Source organism: Gopherus flavomarginatus, chromosome 14 (genome assembly GCF_025201925.1).
Source record: "Gopherus flavomarginatus isolate rGopFla2 chromosome 14, rGopFla2.mat.asm, whole genome shotgun sequence".
Taxonomy (NCBI): domain Eukaryota; kingdom Metazoa; phylum Chordata; order Testudines; family Testudinidae; genus Gopherus; species Gopherus flavomarginatus.
The window spans coordinates 27,422,626-27,444,107 of NC_066630.1; the positions used below are offsets into that span (position 1 = coordinate 27,422,626).

General features: G+C 41.6%; 1 protein-coding gene across 4 annotated transcripts in view; it reads right to left on the bottom strand.

The window, feature by feature from the left end:
- The window catches only part of ZNF423 (zinc finger protein 423), a 333,988-nt gene extending 315,240 nt beyond the window's left edge, over positions 1–18,748 (bottom strand). For all 4 annotated transcript variants that reach the window (XM_050922513.1, XM_050922511.1, XM_050922512.1 and 1 more), the window contains exon 1: positions 17,588–18,748. In XM_050922513.1, coding sequence (XP_050778470.1) covers positions 17,588–17,627 — 40 coding nt within the window. In that variant the 5' untranslated portion in view covers positions 17,628–18,748. The remainder of the gene's footprint in view (positions 1–17,587) is intronic.
- Positions 18,749–21,482: the final 2,734 nt, after the last annotated feature.

Below are 21,482 nucleotides of genomic sequence, written 5' to 3' on the forward strand. Positions count from 1 at the left end.
CCTGCACTCTGGCAGTACTAAATATTATCTAGAATCTAGACCATCCTTGACAGGTGTTTGTCTAACCTGCTTTTAAAACATTTCCTATGACAGAGATTCCACAACCTCCCTAGGCAATTTATTCCAGTGTTTAACTGCTCTTACAGTTAGGAAGTTTTTTTCTAAATGTCCAACCTAACCTCCCTTGCAGCATTTTAAGCCCATTGCTTGTCTTGACTTTAAAAAAAATTTTTTTTTTTAAAATGTGTTTTTATATGGCGGTAGCTGTGCCCTTCTTCACCTGGAATTGATCTCAACTTACTACATCAGCTAAAACTACCCATGCCATATCTCCACTAGGATTTTACATCGAGATACTTACCTGAAGGTAACTATGAACTTATTTTACAAGAAAACATAGCCTACATTAAATAACATGAGCCCTCACAGCCTTCTCCGAGAAATGGCCCATCTTCCCTGCTTCTCCACCCCAGTGCTCAGAGACCAGAGTATTCTCCCACACTCCACATACCTTCTAGGGGAATGGTCTGGTCAGAAAGAAGAGAAGGAAATTATGAAGAGCAAACGACACCATTGCTCCAGAACTTTATCCTGCCCTCTTTCTTTTATCTGAATGTGAAACTTCTCAACCTCATCTGACAATGGAAAAAACACAAACTTCACCCTCTGCCCAGTAAGCCTTTACAGGATTATTCACATGAGTAAAGGATTTGAACAAATGAATTAAGACAAAACTGTGTGTGTGTGTGTGTGTGTGTGTGTGTGTGTGTGTGTGTGTGTGTGTGTGTGTGTGTGTGTGTGTGTGTGTGTGTGTAAACTGAAATTTACATACAAATTATGTTCAGAACCCCAGGCCTTTTTCACTGATCTCCACACAGAAACTTTAGTTTTTGGATTTGGGTTTTAAAAAAAAACAAACAAAAAAAACCCAACTTTCATTAGAAGTCTTCATTGGACAAGTTCAAACAATGCCATAATCACAAAAAAAGTTGTAACTTCAAGAGTTAGTGTCTTAAATAATGTTTTTGTTCACAATTTTTTAACCAGACCTTTCTAAGGGTATATTTCACTGTACATTTTCTGGTAAGAAAATACATTACATAAAGATTAGCAAAAATATATTGGCAGAACTAAAAAGGAGAAATTTTTTTGCGTAAGTATTTTACATTATTAGTAATTTTTATTTTTCCAGGTATGCTTACTTGTTTCCTCTTATTTTGTGGCATTTGTTTGGATTTTCAGATGTGTTCTGGTCATTTTTAAAAATTAAAAAAATATACACATACACACTTCCAGATGAGATAATGTAATGTTTGTGCCAAATGTCACAGATAGCCACCAGGTATCTTTTATGTTCAGAAGTCTGCAGCAGAAATAGCACTGGGCTCAAAGCACTTTTTTCCTGTTTTTTCTTAATACTAAAGGGGAAAAAACAAGACTATCATGTTTTTAAATTTATTTTCCTTCTGTTTTTCTCTCTCTGAGTGTTCAATATTGCATTTTTCTCTAGCATGTTTTCCTAAATACTTCCGCTCCCCTCCCCCCACTTTTTTTTTTAATTTGGGTGGCAGGGAAGGTGGAATAAGGCAGAATATTGCTTTTTAATGTCTTCATTTCCCATCTTTACCTACCTTTTTAAGTGGATGTTAAATACACCTCTTGATCTCCTAAGTTTTATTCGCTGACTGTAGATCCATAGCACCACTTTTTCCTCTGTCATTTTAACCTGCCTGGTGCGTTGCTAAAGATTAAGTTACGCTTTGTCTACACTACAAAGTTTTGTCGGCAAAAGGCAGTTTTTGTCAACAAAACAGTGGAAGCGTACATGCTGCGATGCGACTTTTAGCAGCAAAAATGCTCTGTTTTGGTGACAAAATAAAACCACCCCAATGAGAGACATAAGACTTTTTGTGCAAAATTTTTGTCCACAGAGTGCCACTGGATTTTATCGCTTTAAATGGCCTCCAGGAGGTATCCCACAATGCCCACCATGACCGCTCTGGTCAGCAGTTTAAACTCCACTGCCTTGCAGCCAGGTAAACAGCCATCTGCCCCTCCTCCTTAGAAGCCCTGGGGATTTTTGAAATTCCATTTCCTGTTTGCTCTGTGTGGAGAGGTCTCATCACATCTTCTCGGGTGACCATGGCAGGTTATCGCAGCAAACACTCTCCCATTTGAACCACTGCGGAGCTGCTGGATCTGCTCAGTATATGGGGAGAGGAGGCTATGAAGTCCCAGCTGCACTTGAGCCATAGGAATTTTGATACCTATGGGCAGATTTCTCAAAGCTTGTGCAAAAAGAGCTATGATCAGGACACAGTGCAGTGCCGAGTGAAGATACAGGAGCCGAAGCAGACATACCGTAAGGCGAGGGAGACAAAACGTCTCTCCAGTGCTGCACCTAAGACCTGCCAGTTCTATAAGGAGTTGGATGCCATCCTCGGTGGTGACCCCACCTCCATCCACCACCAAGAGCCCTGTGGATACTTCAGTGGGCCTGGAGATGGTGGAAAGAGGACCTAACCCGGAGGATGAAGTCACTGATGAAGACGTGGAGTTAGAGGATGATGTGGAACTCCCAGTGGGGCAGGCAGCCAGGAACTATTCACCACTCCAGAGACGTCTAGCCAGTCTCAGCAGTTGTTCTCTGGTGAGCAAGAAGCAGGAGAGGAGATGCCTGGTAAGTGGCTGTGGTTTATGTAGTGTGGAGGTGGGTTCAGGGTACAGAAATGTACAAAACTGGCTGCATTTCTGTAAGCTGGACATTTCTCTGTGTAACTAATCAGTACGGCGGAACAGGGTGTTAATGCACGCCGAGATCTCAGGGAATCCTCTAGAGAGATCTCTAAGAAAGTTTCCAGGAGGTACTCAGTAATCCTCTGTCACAGGTTCCTTGGCAGAGCTGCTTTGTTCTTTCCCCCACTGTAGGAAACTTTCCTGCGCCATTCGGCAATCACTTGTACAGGGACCAAAGCGTCAGAGGTGAGCAGCATAGGGACCAGGACAGAAGCCACAAGCATGTAGTAGATGTACCCTCACTTCCCTGCTTACCCTCAGCAGTGAGATATCTGCTACAATGACCCCTGCCTGTGGAAAAGTGTAGGAGAATTTTATTATTTTTTCCCTAGTTGGCTTCACCACAATCCTTGCAGAATGTGTGCCCTTTTCCCCATGTGGAGCGCTCCCTTTTCCCCCACCAACACTCACCATATTTTGGGTGTTTGCAGAGATGCGTGCCTGTCAAGAGTCAGTGAGGAAGTGATTGTTATGTAGCAAAAGGTGTATTTAACTGAAATGTTTCAATGCTGTGCGTGAATTTTAACAATCCCACTTCTGTGCATTGTCCCTTGTGCTTCAGCAGATGCGGCCCTCAGGAACACCCCACACAACCCGGCCGAGCATCTCCACCGGGTAAGAAAGCACCCAAGACGGAGCAAAGATGACATGTTCCAGGAGGTACTGCACTTCTCCAATGCAGAGAAAAGGGACCGCAAGAAATGGAGGGAAACCGAAAGGCATGACAGAAAAGAAAATCAGGAGTTTGCTAAGGATGCTACTGAATGGATGATTCAAGTAATGGAGGAGCAAACACAAATGCTGAATTCCTTAATAATGCTGCAGACTAAGCAGATGTGTGTGTGCCCACCCTCTCCTGCAGCACATTCAGAAATCTTTTCCATGCCCCTTGCCCAAACTCCACCCGCACAGTCTTTTCCACTTTCTGAGACTTCTTGGTTTACCCTTTACTCCACCCTCTTGGGCAACTTTCAAAATGCTATCTGTATCTACACACAGCTCAGAAAATCTGCCTTTCCCTGGTACCTCCTTTCCTCCCAAGCATCGCTGGGGGAAGGGGAGTTCCTTGTGCAATAAAAGCAAGCTTTTTGAATGGTGACTCATCTTTCTTTGTTTCCTACAAATTGAGATAGCAAGAACTACCAATACATATACAGGCAGTTTAATCATTTGCTTACTGGAACATATGGCCCCAAATGTAACCATTGCTTCCTAGGAAAACTACATGTAATGTAATATTGCAGCACCAATCACAGAGATATACATTACTGGTTCTCACTTTCAGAGTGTTGCCTCAAAGCCTCCCTGATCTGAATTGCCTCCCCATGGGTCCCTCTGATAACCTTAGTATCAATCTGCTCAAAATCAGCAGCCAAGCAGTCTACCTCAACACTCCACCCCGAGCAAAGCTTTCACCCTTAGCATCACAGAGATTATGCAAAGTACAACACGTGTCTACGACCGTATGAATATTATCCTCATTGAGGTCTAACCTACCATAAAGGCATCACCAGCGTGCCTTTAACCTACCAACAGTCCACTGTCATCCGGCACCTACTCAATCTGTTGAACTGCTCCTTACTGCTGTCCAGGTTTCCTGTGTAAGGTTTCATGAGCCATGGCTGTAAGGGGTAGGCCGGGTCTCCCAGGATCACTACAGGCATTTCAATATCCCCCACTGTAATCTTCTGGGATGGAAAGAAAGTCCCCACTTGTAGTTTTCCATACAGGCCAGAGTTCCTGAATATGCATGCATCATGTACTTTCCCAGACCATCCCTCATTGATGTCAGTGAAATGCCCACGGTGATCCACAAGCGCCTGCAACACCATGAAAAAGTACCCCTTCCTATTTACATACTCTGTTGCAAAGTGGTCTGGAGCCAAATTGGAGTACATGTGCCATCTATCACCCCTCCACAGTTAGGGAAACCCATTTCTGCAAAGCCGTCCACTATTTCACACACATTTCCCAGAGGCACGGTCCTTCATAGGAGGATGCGATTAATTGCCCTGCACACTTGCACTAAACGCAGCCCCAACGGTCGACTTCCCAACTCCAAATTGATTCATGATTGACCGGTAGCAGTCTGGAGTCACCAGCTTCCACATAGCGATTGCCATGCACCTCTGTACTGATAGGGCAGCTCTCATTCTAGTGTCCTTGTGCCGCAGTGCTGGTACAGTTCCAGGAAGGTGCCTTTCCACATCCGAAAGTTCTGTAGCCACTGCTCATCATCCCACACCTGCATGATGATACAATCCCACCATTCAGTGCTTGTTTCCCCAAGCCCAAAAGCAATGGTCCATTCTCTGCACCTGTTCCATGAATGTCACAATCTTAACTTGCTCCTATCCATATCACGAAGCATAGCAGGCAACTGGTGGCTTTTTCAGTTAGGAACTTCGTGATTAACTGCACTGCCATCCGTGATGTCTTCATGACAGTTATCAGAGCATAGGAGAGCAGTGCAGGATCCATCCTTTCTCACAAAGATGCCGGGGTGCACAGCAAACAAGGGCCACTGAAAAATGCCACAAAAGAAAGCTTTACGCCCATGGAATGCTGGGACAGAAAGCAATGTATAACGGGACACTGAACCCAGTCACAGGATGTGCCACAATCCGCTCAGCCTTCCCACGAGACCTAGCAGCAGAAAGTGTTGAGCTGGACTGTGGGATAGGTACCCACTATGCACTACTCACACTGTGAATGCTAGTGCCCCAAGCGTGGACGCGCTCTGCTGACAGAGGGCGTGTGAACATGCAATACTGATTCTTATTATAGCGCTTTTTGAGTGTCCACATAACTTTTGTCAACCAAACTCTTTAGTGTAGACAAGGCCTTAGAAGTGGCCTGACAAAATGGGCAGATGAAAGAAGGAACAGACGTTCTCTGTTGTGTTGAGTTCTGAGTATTATCAATGGATACCTGAAGCTCACTTGATCTCTCATTTCTAGTGTAAACAACACTGAGGGTGAAATACTGGCCCCCCTTGAAGTCAACAACAAAACTCCCACTGACAACAATGGGATTAAGACTTCACCCTGCAAGACTGCTAGGTCTGTTGCAGCACCACTGATGTCAATGCAACTTTTGCCATTAATTTCAACAGGAACAGGATCAGACCTTTACTATGTATTTTAGGGATCCAATCTTGCTCCAAGTGAAAGTCAATGAGAAAAATTCCATTAACTTCAAAAGGAGCAGGAGAAGGCACTAAGTGCTCTCCCAGTGCAAGGCTTTATCTTTTTTACCCCTACAAAATCACTGGATTTCAAGGTAGCATATAGTGATTCTATCTTAACAAGAGACCTTCCACACGCAATTCACCCAACTGAAAGCAAGACTGATCTATCTGAACATTAAAGTAGAAATCACTGATCTGAAGGCTTGTCTATACTTGAAACACTACAATGGTGCTGCTGTAGCACTTTGGTGTAAACACTACCTACCCCAACAGGAGGGGTTCTGCCATGGGCACAGGTGATCCATCTTCCCAAGAGGTGGCGCTGTCTACACTGAGATTTCAGTCAGCTTAACAACAGGGGTTCGCTCAGGTGTGTGGCAACGTACCTGGGTCAACCTAACTTTTAGTGTAGACTAGGCCTAAGATAAGTGAAGAAATCAAGACACATGGCATCAGGAACCAACCTAGACCAGCCCTGCTGGATTTTCTCTGGAGTAGTGCCCATTGCTCTCAAAGATCTGTGGAGAAATTCTTTCACACAATAACTAACAGCGCCTTTTGTGGATCCTATGAACTGGATGGTTAAACCTGTGGGTATCCAACAGAGGGATATACTTTCATGATGGAGGTGAAAACAAGGGACATTTTTATAGTCAGGGGGTTGGAGAAGAATAAGAACAATGTTCAAGGATTTTCACAAAACATGCATATTACAACAGGAAAAGAGAACTTATCTTTTTGTCCTTTGCATTTAAAGAAAAAATCTGTAAAGCAGAAGCAGGCTACATTTGACCAAACTTCTGGAAGGTGTAACATGAATCATACATGTCAAACTGTAACTGTAACACAGTAACGATTTAACTTTATCTTTGTAATCGTAAGAGATCATTATTAAATTCACAAGGGGGCATTAAGTTTTCCACAGCACCCATACAGTGCATTTAAACAATATTATTTTTCTCTATATGTGTATTTTTCTCTATTGTGTCTTAATTCAGATTAGAGAAAGCAAAAGATGTATTCGTTTTAAATCCAGTTGCTCTGCTTGGAGAAATATTGACTGCTACTATTCTGAAGGAGAGCAATTTACCAAGTTTCAGCTACAGAAAAAGGTAACGAGAAAAGTCTTTTTGTTCTGTGTTTGTACCGGGCCTAGCACACTGGGGTCATCATCCAGGACTATGGTTTCTAGGCACAATAGTTACAATAAAGAAGAAAGAATTAACTGTTCTGTTTCTGGTCTAGCAAAGAGAAAATATTGGGTCTGAGAGAATCAACTCCATAAAAGTTGTCCTGTCAGAGCCTAGAGGTAGAGTGGGCTTTAAAAAGGGCCACATACCAAGAAGGGTAAGATCAGTTAACCCTTTACAGTATTTGACAGCAATACTAAGACTTGGTCTTTTTCCAGTAATGGAATCACTCTTCTATGACTGAGGCCATGGCTACACTGGCACTTTACAGCACTGCAACTTTCACGCTCAGGGGTGTGAAAAAAACACCCCCCAAGGGTATGGCTACACTTGCACTTCAAAACGCTGCTGCGGCAGCGCTGCCACGGCAGCACTTTGAAGTTTTGAGTGTGGTCCCAGCGCTGCACGTACTCCACATCCTCTACGGGTGTCACTTGCAGTGCTGGGAGCCGCACTCCCAGCGCTGTGGCACTGTTTACACTGAGGCTTTACAGCGCTGTATCTTGCAGCGCTCGGGGGGTGTTTTTTCACACCCCTGAGCGCGAAAGTTGCAGCGCTGTAAAACGCCAGTGTAGCCATGGCCTGAGCGTTGCAAGATACAGCGCTGTAAAGCCTCAGTGTAAACAGTGCCGCAGCGCTGGGAGCGCGGCTCCCAGCGCTGCAAACTAAACCCGTAGAGGATGTGGAGTACGCGCACCACTGGGAGAGCTCTTTCCCAGCGCTGGCACTGCGACCACACTCGCACTTCAAAGTGCTGCCGCGGCAACACTTTGAAGTGCAAGTGTAGCCATACCCAAAGACTGGGTTGCATTCGCACTTGCCATTCTACATACACAGTAATAGGTCCTTTACTGTTTGTACAGCTCTTAAAGTTCTGTAAAGCATTCATCATTCACCTGTCACACAACACAAACTGATCCCTTTGAAATGAAAATCTAAAAGTAAATGTGTTAGTCAATGTCTGCCACTGAAACAAGCAAGCCCAATGACCATCTATAAGCCTTGAGGCAGGTAATTCAGTTCAAAATGAGATTAGTGAACAACAGTATGTTTTATTTAATTAGGACGAACAGAAGAGATAAACCTCACAGCAGGGCAGGTAATGACAACATTTCAAAAATAATTCATGCCCAGGTAACAAAAGGGCAAATTTCAATTACATAAAAAGCTAAAAAGTTGACTTAACATATCCAAGAGGGAAAAGAAAAAATTAATAAATGCACTGCATATGATTAACAAGTGGCATTTGCAAGCACTCCACATTGTTATGTTGCCTAGTCTGTTGATAGAAGGCAAAAAAAAAGGTTTTGTTTCTAAGCAAATGAAAACAACAGAATGAAGTAGTTAGATGCAGACTGGTACAGCAACAATATATAGAAAAGTAGTCACCTAGTGGAAATCTAACAACACACCCCAATTCATTGGACTGCAGCTATATTTTAAATATGTCTCAGCTGACTAGCTTTCAACCACATCTAGTCCCCCATACAAACACATCACTACCTCGATATAACGCCACCCAATATAACATGAATTTGGATATAATGCGATAAAGCACTGCTCGGGGGGGGGGGGGGGGAGGCGGGGCTGCGCACTCCGGTAGATCAAAGCAAGTTCAATATAACACGATTTCACCTATAACGCGGTAAGATTTTTTGGCTCCCAAGGACAGCGTTATATCGAGGTAGAGGTGTATTTTAAAAATACTAAAATTGCTGTAAGCTTATGCCTGCATTCGCAGAAAAAAAGGGGAAAAAAATCACAAGAGACAATTTAATGTCTTAGAACTCTTCCTTTCGAACAGTGGTTCTCAATCAGTGGTCTGGGCCTCCTGGGGGTCCACCAAGCAGGACCAGACTCACTGGGGCCCAGGGAAGAAAGCCTAAGCCCTGCTGTGCAGGGCTGAAGCCTGGGGGCCTGAGCAATTTAGCTGTGGCACAGGGCCCTGGGCAATGACCCTGCTTGCTACGCCTTAACACCAGCCCTGGCTTTTATATGTAGAAAACTGTTGTTGTGGAACAGGTGGACATGGAGGGCTTGGGGGTTTTTTGGTTGTTTTTTTTTTGGGGGGGGGTCAGGGGGACATTCAGAAAGAAAAAGGTTGAGAACCTCTGCTTCAGCCCACTCCATAAAATGGCTCTGGCAAACCACTACCATTCAGTACTACAAAAAAAATATATTCAGGTGCAGACAATGAGATGTAGTCCTTAAAACTGATGTTTTTTCTTTAAGAAGTCAAGTAACTTGGTTTTCGAAGTTTACAAACAAACTACATGAAAGAAGCTGCACAAAGTACAAATGTAGCCCAAGGCTTTGGTTCTAGACTCATAATTATATTGAATATATTTACACAGTAGAGCCTTGCTAATTCTCACTTCACTAATCCACAAACCAAAATTCTCATAAAAAATTATCCCCCAGAAAAGGTAGTCTCACCCCATTTGTCATCCAATAATTAAAAGAAGAGAGATCTAAATAGGTCTCATATTACTAACAATTCATTGCTACAGTATATTCACTAGGATTCTATGAAACACCATAGCAGCCATCTTTTCTCATAGGCATTTTGGGGAGGTGGCATTTATGAGTTGATGGGCTAGATAAGGGGGCTGATTTGGAATTTATAAGGCAGTTCAATTAGTACGGTTGGTTAATATCTTTTGTTTGGGGGGATAATTTGCTAAGAGTCTAGCCAGAAAACATAGTTTGGGATTAAGCATGGGGGTAAATGTATCCCATTTTTTTTTAATCAAATAGCAGGTTTCATATTTTTAAAGTGTTGTGGAGCACCAAGAGCTTGACCCTACAAATTGAAAATAAAGAAATGAGAAGAGATTAAACTATTCTTGTAAAAATACCTATGTAAACACTCTATATTTATTAAAAGCAAAGTAAAGGTAAACCCTAAAATATGAATAAACTATTGTCATTTACTGACCCACAAACAAGTTAAGTTTTGTAAATGTTCATTGTAATTTTTGATCCCTGGATGACATCCCACACATTTTTCATACTGAAATGATTTCAATCTAGTTAATCAAATAGGTTTAAAATAAAAGTTTTGTTGGCACTAATCAATAGATAGAGCCAAACCAAAACCCAGTCTCGGGTAAGGCAGTTTGTATTTACACAACTCTAACACATCTGCAAAACATCATCATTTTTATATCCAGTTCAGAGGATGGCATGAACATCTGCTTTCATTTCAAGACATTAATTTTCAATTATTGAAGAAAAACAAAATAAATCCTTACAAATTACTGGTGACGGTGGAATCTTTTGTTACTCTATTAGTTTATAATAGTAATTTAGAAATCCCACAATTAACATTCCCAACAAGGGCTTTCTGATGGTTATTTGTCATTTGTGGCAATTCAGTAATGAATGATGTTCTTTATGCTGCTCTGATTTTACCCAAAGTATATTTTAGAGAAGAAACAATAAGCATTCTCTGCTAGCATCTATTGCCTTGTAACATTATTTTCCAGTGGTTAAAATTAGATGAAACATGACTAAAAGCATTAGATTTCTATCTTCTGCCAATTTTTGTTTAAGCCCTTCACTTCACCTATCCTACACTTTTCAATTTTTCCTTACATTTAATAGTTGTAGCTGCTAGGACTAGTGAGACCAGATCACAATTAAAAGGTTTTTGCATACAAGACTAGAGTTCCAAACAGTAAGCCCGCTAAACAATACAGATATCTTCCCCAGGAAACTAGACTGTGGGAGAAGGAAAAAAAGAAGAAAGACTTCTGGAGCTCATGGGAAACCTCACTGTACTCTCATATCAAACTATACATGCAAATTTAAAAACTACTATGTAGGTTAAAATCTAAAGGTCCTTGCTCAACATACTGTGAGAACATTTGAATCCATGCAGTATCAACAGCACAATGAACCAACAACATCTTCAATGATGCTAAATCCCCAAAATGCTACGCTTGGTATAGAACAATCAAGAGTGTAATATTACTTGAGATGAGTTTTATCTATTTTATCTGCTGCCTTCACTGTATCAATAAGAATCCACTGAAACTTGAATGAACTGTAAAATTAAAGGATAATCACACAAGTCTCTTGTATTTGGCAATTATGATTATACTTGTCAAAATTTAATTTGTGGAATGTACTGTACCACTAACGTCAAGTTCTTCTCTATCAGCTGGGAAAAAAAGAAAATTATATCTTTAAGACACGTATGAAAGACATTGTTACTTCCACAGTCAACTCTGTAACTGAGCTCCGACATTGTATAATTGACTTTGCAAGCAGAACAACAGCAATATAACAAAGAAAATGTCAGTGTTTTCACAGCGCTAATCTATAGCACTAGGAGGGCCTCCTGCTGTCAGCCAGAGCTGACAATACAATAGCTTTCAAAGGGATATTACCATCACGCTTTTATTCTTGACATCAATCAAGACAAAGAGAATCCTTTTCACAAGACATTAAAAATCAAACCTTTGTATGAGCGGATAGGTAAAACAGCATTCCTTTAAAGAAGATCATTCATAGCAATCAACTAATTGGAGCCTAGAAAACGGCTGAAGTATTTTTATTTACTTGCATATAATAAAGTACAGAGCAACCTTGTTTTTTTGAATGACACAAATGAGGCAGGTATGCTGTGAATCAAAAGTTTCTATCAGCATTTTTTGCCAACTGAAAGCAAAAAAATATGACAGCAATTCTGCAACTTCAAGTAGGATAACAAATCTAGACTTAATTAGTGCATCCTTTTTGCAAAACAGTTTGATTACTGACTAGCATGTTTATGCACAAAATACCATTGCAATCTGACAGCAATTTGCAAAACTGTCAAATTCAGCAACCAAAGTGCATCCAATGTTTAAAACCTTGTGCCAATATGAATGTAGTTCCCATAAACTGTATTCAAGTAATTCTTCAATTAAATTACATAGAACCTTGAACCCGTGGTTCTATTACCAGGAGCCCAGTATCTCACATGCTCTCTTATTTAATTGGTTCTCAAACATAAGTAAGCTGTAACATAAGCTATTATTCAATATAGGATTCAACAGAAACCATTAATAATTATCATTGTCAGTTAAATGGCAGCTTTAGAATACAGCACCTCTATAAAGTTGGTAGAAGAAACACTTTTAAAGGTATTTCCTTTTAACTTATTAAAGATCACATCTATCAGAGAAATTAATGGTGCACTGTGATGTTCACAATTGCATTATGGTTCCGAGGTTCACATTCAATTGATTTGAATTAATCTGAATAATGTATATCTCTTCTTTACAAATATTAACTATAAATGTCATTGACAAAACATGTTACTGACAACTTGACAAAGAAAGATTTTGCTCACTTTTGGAGAAATTTTTTTTGGCTGTCTACAAGTACACGTTTAATATGGAAAAAAATCTTTAGGATAGCCATGCATCTTACAACATTGTAACTGTTAACAGAGCATGTAGACTATAAATGACATAATTATGTTAAAAGTTGCCAAAGACTCAGCATATCACCTGTTTTTATGCTAGCCTGACCCTCTCTTAGTAAGCTTCACTTAAATAAAGTAGAATGGTCTCTCCGTCAATCAACTGGAAGGTTGGATTCCTTTAAATTTTTCCATTCAAATTAATGTTTAAAATTAATCAATGTATTGAATTACAAAGCTTAAATCCCACCTCAGGTAAAATTCCACAGCTACCAATCTAAATGGATGGTTACTAATACAGTAATTATTGCAACTTTTTATTATACTGAACCAGAGACCTAGTGTTACAGAACAAGTGCAGGGTTGTTCTGTCATCCAGTTGTTTTAAAAATCTTCATTCTATATCATTGAAAATTAAGGACTTGTCAACATTTGTTACTTCTGTCAAATTAGTTTGTTATTATAATGGCAAAGATTGTGCACCTTTCACTGTTAATATGCAGTCAACCTGCATTTTACATGTAGAAAACTCCCTTATATCACAGGCACACTTATCCCATTTTAGTACTTAAGCTTTTTGCATGGAAATGGATGCACAAATCTCAATAGTGGTTATTAAGTATAAAAGCTGTTATATAATGTGAAATAAATATACAGAAAAGAGAACTATTTGAAGAAGTCATAAACGCTATGCATAGATCTATATAATTTATACTCGTTTTCCTTCTCAGTTGAATTAGGAAACCTGTGACCTTAGAGTGCCTTTATTTATTACATCTCAATTATTTCCATAGAAACATGTACTGTGGCAATTTACTAGGTTGCCAACTCCCTAGACTACAAGATGTATGTGATGGACTTTTTAAAAGCCAAAGATATGGATGAGTAAAAGAGAAGGAAGAAATTGTCTCTCACGTACATGAGTTAGGACCAAGTGCTTGCGTGTACACACCGTTATGAATTGCAATGTACACAGATTCACCCAACATTTCCACCATTAATCAAGATATTCTTCAGACTGCACATTAGTCAATTAAAATTAGAAAGTGTAATTTACAGTCAGTTTATGCAGGACTGGAGAAAACATTCCTAGTAATTACAAAGGTATGCAAAACTTAGCATCTTAAAACTTACTTGGTCTTCTATAAAAAGTCATTGTTGTAAATATATATCTAGACATTTATGCTTTAGAAGGGATGAGAAATACTTTATATTGAATATTTTAATATTCAATTTAAAAAATACCATTGCAAATCATGGTGCCAACTGTACCACTATTGAGTTCAAAATTAACAAAGTAAAACAATAATGCCTTGTGGTGAAGTTTGCCACTCAAAAAAAAATGAAGTAGAAAACAAATTAAAAATAAATGGCAAATGTATAAATTTATTAAATAAAAAGGGTCAAGGGTTATTGTTAAATCAGCTTTTCAAACTAACACAGTTTTTCAATGCCACTTAACTATTTCCTGTACAATACCTCTAGTACTTAATCACAGAACAAAATATTTTGAACCTCCAGAGGCCTATCCACCAAATGGGATCCCCCTTTTCAAGGGAAGTCATGACCCGAGGCCTGTATGATTTTTTCAAACTGCGATTCTTCTTGTTTCAAATACCATTTTCAGAACATGCACTAGAAATAGTTATACTTCTCTCCTTTTTTCCTCCTATGGTCTGTAACACTTCATATACCAATTACAGAAGAGCTGCATTTACAGTAGATTGTCCTGAATTGTGGAGGTCCACAATACCACACTGTTAAAGTGACACACAGCAGAGAGGCTAAAATACTATTAATCTTTAAGAAACACATTCCAGCTTTTTGTTTAAAGGTGGAAGTCTTACTTTTACAATAACTTAATACACATCTGAGAGCAAGGATTATATAAAAACAAAATTGGGAGTGTATCTCAAAGCAAAAGCTAATATTATGGAACAGTATTTCACATGCAGTACCTCTTAAATGCATCCAGTTATTTCACTTCTTAATTACCACTATGATTAAATGAATGTATTTTCTACATCTAAAAGTTATTAAATAACAAACACTTACGAGTTTTTGTTCCGTTAAAAGCATCCCATTTTGTGCTGCTATAACAAAACTCCAAACCACTAAGTTTCTGATTAACTACTTCTACTTTGTATATGAGACAGTAAAGTGTTAGCCACTGAAGGGTTAGGATAACATTTGGCTTTGACTAGCAAGTATTCTAAAATCACTGCTGCATTGTCACATCAATTTACTGACAACTCAAAAAGAATGCAGCTCACACAATACAGCACATAGGTATTGTGGGCTTTGGCCTTTATGTGTACATTTTATAGACAGCTGTTTTCTTGAAGTGATAATTCTCAGATTTTTAAGTAACTCTTAACTGTAAATGTTTAAATACTGTATTATGCCCTAAAGAATGACTATTTGGGATGAGTTTATTTGTAAAGTTTAACCTTTCACTTCTATTTTAAAATATCACATTCTACTTCAGTGTACCTGACTCTAAATTGGACTATTGTCTCTGCAGTTCCTAATGACTTATCCGTCTTAGATTTAAATCCTGACACTATTTGACTACTAAATACACAGATTTTAATGTTTCCTTTCTTTGATCACCCTTAAGGGTATTGTACAGTAAACAGAGGAAACAGGTCAATCATAGACTGTTCCTAAGGGGACAGAAACATTAATTCCACCTATCTGCTAAGATGCTATTTTTCTCCACAAACATAATTTTAAAACTACAAGATCCTGACACCAAGAGACAGCAAGACTGGAGTATGCTAAATGATAAACTTTTTATTCATCTTTCCAAATTATTTTGCCAGAGCACCCTCTGACATGGAAATTCTATAATAGCTTGTTAAATTAGTGAAATGTGTGTGCTTATAAAGTATTTGATTGTATCTATCTTTGGTTTATTTCTCATCCATCACCATGGCAATTCTGTTATAATATGTTCTCCAATTAACAGCTTCCCCAATAGTTATCTAGCTGCATCTTGATAACTTCTGGCTTCAGGTCCATAACATCATAACAACTTGGCATAAAAGGAAATATGATAATCACATGGACATGATATGACATATCCACTGTATTCAAAACACTGGAAAAAAAACTTGTTCGGATATATAACTTCATGGATTCTCAGCAATACTCAGAGCACAGTTTTCAAAAAAATATTTTAAAACAAGGAAAACTTCGCCACACCCCAATTCATGCTTATTGACACTGGAGCCAACTTTGTGGATCTGTTTTCAACCTTTTCATATCAGCCATAAATACTCAACAAGAGGCATGTGACTAAAAGGTACACAAAAATCAGAACAGAAGTACTTGTGGCACCTTAGAGACAGACTAACACAGCTGATACTCTGAAACAAAAATCAGAGTCACAGAAAATCCAGTCTGCCATGACACACAGATTCCATCTGGGAATTCACAGATACTGTTTGATATGCTTCCCCTGATCAACCACTTTGTTACCCTAACAGAAACCAACCTATGCCACTCTCTCCAACTATGCCTGCATACATAGACTTTAAAGCCAGAAGGGGCCATCATGATTGTCTTGTCTGGACTCCTGCATACTGCAGATCACGGAACTTCACCCACCAGTTGTACTTGGCAGCAATGGGGGTAAGGGGAGAAAGTGGCAGAGTCTGGCAGCCATTATAGAAACAGAGCAGCAAATTGTATACTCTTGAGTGTGAGATTACTGTCTTTCTAAAAGATAAATGGGGAGGGAGATTAGCCCCAAAGAGAAGGCCAGTTCTGTCACACAAACAGAGCAGGCAGTTGCAAATGACTGCAAAATATTGGGGATAGCAACATGTTCACTGATGCTCTATTGTTCCAATGGCCGTGGGCTGCCAGCGACATTCAGCTCCTAGTGTGCCAAGGCCAACTAAGCCCCTAAAATGGATGATGTGAAATCATGGAAAAACCTTTCCTCCCCACAGGCAGGTGAAATAATTCAGAAGACCCCCTCCCCCTTTTTAGAGTTTGAAATAGGAAGTAAAAGGAGGTTTTCATACTGTGGGAAACCCCTGGCTCAAGTCTGAGAGCATACCCACCAGCCAATGCAGAAACCAGTCACTAAGCTGAGACTATGCTTCCTTATTTTAACATTAGCAGAGGATGGAAACAGAAAGGCGAGACCCCCTGTAATCCAGATCATGGGGGGCCTGGGGGCCCTTCTCCACAAAGCCTTGCAAACTTGTCAGAAAGACTTAGTCAGCTCAGCCTCAGGACCCACTACTCACCTGAACTTTACTGGCCTGCACAAACAAACACTGCTGAGCTGTGGCAAGGGAATTCTGCCAGGCAGCCCTGGCCTTGTGAAGTAGGGCCAGGGGCACTTCGTGGTCACTTGTGAGGGGTGATTTTTGTGTTGCACGAGGATGCGATTTGTGTTAGGGGCTGGGAGTTGCAATGATCAAGAGGACACACATGCGAGGCGTGCGCTGGGGGCAAGGGGGGGCACTTTGCTCATTCTCGACCAGTGACAGGCGCTGAGAGACGGGGCAGGGAGGAAGATGCTGGTTGTGCCAGTGGGGCCAATGCCCCGACCCAGCGCTCATGTGGCGGCGGGCCCGGGGTATGGGGGGCGGCCGGGCGAGCCCCCCCTGCCCCGCGGGTAACTCCAGAGCTGGTACCAACCGCGAGGAAGAGGCGGGCAGCCGGGGGGAGGGGTCCTACTGGCGAGCTCCAGGCTCTGAGCCGCACACGCAGCCGCCCAGGCCTCAAGCCACCAGCCAGGCGGCGGCATTTTGTTGGGGGGATTCGCAATCCCCGCCAAGCTTGGCCCCAACCCCTGATTGGTCACGCGGCGGAGGCTGGCGCTGAGGCGGCTGCTTTCCGCACCCAGGCGGCGGCGGTAGCCATCAGCTGGAGCCAGCGGCGAGCGAGCCGCTCACCACGGCTCCGCGGGCGGCTGGGGGCACGGGCGAGAGACGGACACACGCAAAGCCTGGGCCAGGCTGCGACCGGCGCGCTTACCTTTCACCGAGCGGGGCTTGGCTTGCTTCCTTCTGGACATGTCCAGGCTCCTCGGCTCGTCCTGCGGGGCTCCTCCGCCTCCCTGCCCGCTCCCCCCTCGCTCTCGGTGCCTCTGCCTTCTCCTCGGCCCTTGCCACTTGAAACTTTGTCTGCTCGGCGCTACCAGGCGAAGGAGCAGCAGCAGCAAGATCGATTATTTGATTTCTCACTGCCTGTTGCAATGCGGCAACTTCAGCTCCTCTTTCCACCCTTTGGGCACCTAGAGTCTGCCCCCTCCCCCCCCCCCAAAAAAAATCACACGCGCAACAGTTGCAATTTTAAAAAATGTGCAAATAATAAAAACAAACCAAGCCCAGCCCGCTCCCCCACTCGGCTTTTTTTGTTCTCTTTAAAGTTTGCAAGCGCCCTGCAGTTTTTAGCCCCGTTCAGACTTTCACAATAAAAAACATTTGCACCGAGCAATTAAAGCTGATTACATGGGAGGGAGGAGGGAAGAGAGAGAGAATAGGAATTAGGAGTATTAAATTGACTAAAAATATGAGAGGCGCTCTAGGGTGCAACCTTGTTGCAATTTAAAAAAAAATATGCCCTGACTCCAATCCGCCCCCCTCCTTTTTTTTTTTTTTTAATTTCCTCTCCTTCTCGGGTCTCCTGCAAATGTTTTCAAGAGAAGGGCGAGGAGCCTTATTTTTAGGAGAGAGGAGCAGATCTCTTGTCTTTCCCCTTCCACCCCAGTCCTCCCTCCCCCTTTTTAAAAGCTAATGTCGCTTGCAGGCTGGCTCCTTCCCTCTGCCTTGCAGCCGTCCGGGTTTCTGTCCTCCTCCTCCTCCTGCACAAATGCACTTCTGAAAACAAGGTAAGTGTTTCTTTGCATCGATGCAGGGGCTGCTAGCTGCCTCCATGTGTTATTCGCTGGAAGGTGGCACTGTTCCTGCCTTCATTGCTGTTGCTGCTGCTGCCCTGGGTTTTTATTTTCTTTAGCACTCGCCAGCCTCCCTCTCTTTTCTTTGTCCTGGCTCCTTTTCCTCCTCCTGATCTTGCTGCTGGGGCTGCAGTGCAGACACACATAATAAAGCCAGGCTTGGCTGGAAATGTAGCTGAGTCCCAGCAGGAGGATGTGAGGAGTGGAGTCCCGGCGGGGGAGCGCTCTGATCCCGTAGGGAGCCCCGCACAGCCTGGGCTGATCAGACGGAGAGAGAGCCAACAGCACCGAGCCATGGACAGCCCTGGAAATACAGCTCCGGTCGCCCGCAAAACCCGGACTCCGCAGGGCGGAGGGAAAGGCGGCGGACTGGAGTCACCAGGCGAGGAGGCGACTCCGCGGAGGCAGGGGTCGCTTTAGCATCACCAGCCGCAGAGGCTGCCGCTCGCGCTGCCGGCACCTTCGCCTGCTTGGCTGCTCCGCTTTATTAAACTTTCTCTCTTCGTTCCCCTTTTCCTGCAGCCTCGTGGTTTCCTCTTCAGCTCGCTCGGCCCCCGCCCCGTATGAAACCCGATTAACCTGCCATCCCCTCTGCGCTAAACCAGACCTGGGTCCTCTTTGTCTTCCTGTCCCCTCGGCCAGTCCCACTTTCCCTGTACACTTTCTTGGCAGAGCGGGTGCTTTCTTTTCTTGTTCCTGGAGGGAGGATTTTGTTTGTTTCCTGACCAAAGCGATTCAGTGATTTAATGCAGCTATAGTTTGGCGGGGGAGAGAAGCTCTCCCAAATCTGTAATTATACTGGAAGGCATACGACACCCCAAGGCTAAACAGGGAAGGATCCCTGCAAAGCAACAGGAATAAAAAATGAGCTCACCCACGAGGCAGAAGGCAAACTTTTTGTTCTGGACGCTCTGTGCAAAGAAGGGGTAAAGTCCGCACACTTATTTATTTGGCGCGTGGCACACATTACCTATATAAGTTTTCTTTTCCCTCCTAATAGTAGATGTGTTTTAGGGGGTGTGTATTTCAGAGCTATTGTGTGCTGCTGTGAAAGAGGACTCCAAGCCTTTGGTTGAGCTGGGACATAGATTACCTTTAACACCATAATAAGCTATTCAGCCTGAGCCTCTGCAAAGTTTCTGCCAGCATCTCCACCATATTCTCTGTCCCTTCCCCCAACTACGTCTTACAGCGATACTGAATATTGAATGGTTAGGACACAACAGAAATGGTATCAGTCTTTCAGGATCAATAAGTTCAGTCTTAAAGCCCAGAAAAGGAAAATTCATTCCCCCGGTTAATAGTTACCCAGGGCAACCTGAAACCATAAGAACCCTGTATCCCACTGAGATAACTTACACGGTCTTCTTGCTGTAGAAACAGGTACATATTTCTTCGGTCATACTAGGGGAAGATCGGACATTAACAGTGCCTGTCAATTAGAGAAGTGAGAAATCTTCCTAAATTCTTGGTCTACTCTAAACCTTAAAAGGTGGATTCTGGGTTTTTTAAATTTAGCAGTAACTAGAGTTTCCTGAACCTTTCTCTGATAGAAAGTATTCTAGAAAAATCCTAAATATGTTAATCTTACGTATAGAGCACTTGATGCTGAGATAGATCTTTTACTGGAATGGTAGAGAAACAATTACTGACAGTTTCTGTCACTATAAGACAGGGTTCTTTTCCTACCATAATTGTACAGCTTTCAGGAGCAAGACACACCTTCAACTTTAATTCATTATATACTGACCTCCTTAAGAGGAACTGTTTTCAATCACATTATACACTTAAGACATCATTAAAGCAAATCAAAGGAAAGGTATGGACTTCAAAAGAGCTAATATCTGTGGTGGAGTGGAACCATTAGTACAGATATTATGATGATGGGCACATTAGAAATACCTAAAAACAGGTACTGTGGGTCTGATCCTCAGCCAATGTAAGTCAGCATCACTCTATTGATTTCAACAGAGCTAACCTAGCTGACTCTGAAATTAAAATAACACAGTGCTGTAGTGAATTTAACTAAAGGATCTTTAAATAATATGTCTGGTAACAATTTTCAGTTGGAAAACATCTTTTTGTGTTTTACATAAACTCACAAATGAGATCTAAAATTGTAAATTAGTTTCACTTAACTGAATTCCATACTTACCTATAAAGGTTTTTTAATACATCATTAGGTAGAATTTTAATAAACATTCAGTGGTGACAAAGGCTGTGGGTTCCATTAAAAGTAGAATAAAGGTTTTACAATACCTCTACAGTATTCCTCCAGATTACCATCATAAAATTAAAATATAGTAAAAACATATTTCCGATAACATTGCAATAATCAAGATATAGTTCCCCTACATCCGCATGATCAGTATTAAATAATAAGGCACAGTAGAGTAACCTGGAATGAAGATGGAAGGATTTGAAAGAGCCTGTGGTCCTGATTCTGATTCCAGTCTGAATCAAAAGTAACGTCATTGAAGTCAGTGGAGATATAGCAATATAAAAACTAGTGTGAAATCAGAATCGGGCACTCTGTAGCCATATGTGATGCAGGATAATTGTTGACAAGACTCTACGATGAAATCCTGAAGTGTGATGACTAGTCAGACTACATCTCAAAACCCTTTAACTACAGTAGTTTCATACCAATGTCATGGTTGGTGTCTAAGAAGGAGCAGTCCAAAACTACTACTATTCTGTGCTAAGGCCTGTTAAAAAGTATCCAGTTCATATCTAGTGAAGAAGAAATGAAAACAACAAACTTGAAGAAAAAAAAACTTTACCCATTTTTAAAACACCCCCACCCCCAATATCTTTATCCCAAAAAATATATATGGAATTCTCCTATGCTCTGATTCATCATCACATCTCTGTTCAGCAAAACATTTAAACATGTACTTAAATACTTTGCTGGATTGGGGCCAAAAGTACATAGATTTTCAGATGTGCTTGAGATACACATATATTCATTTC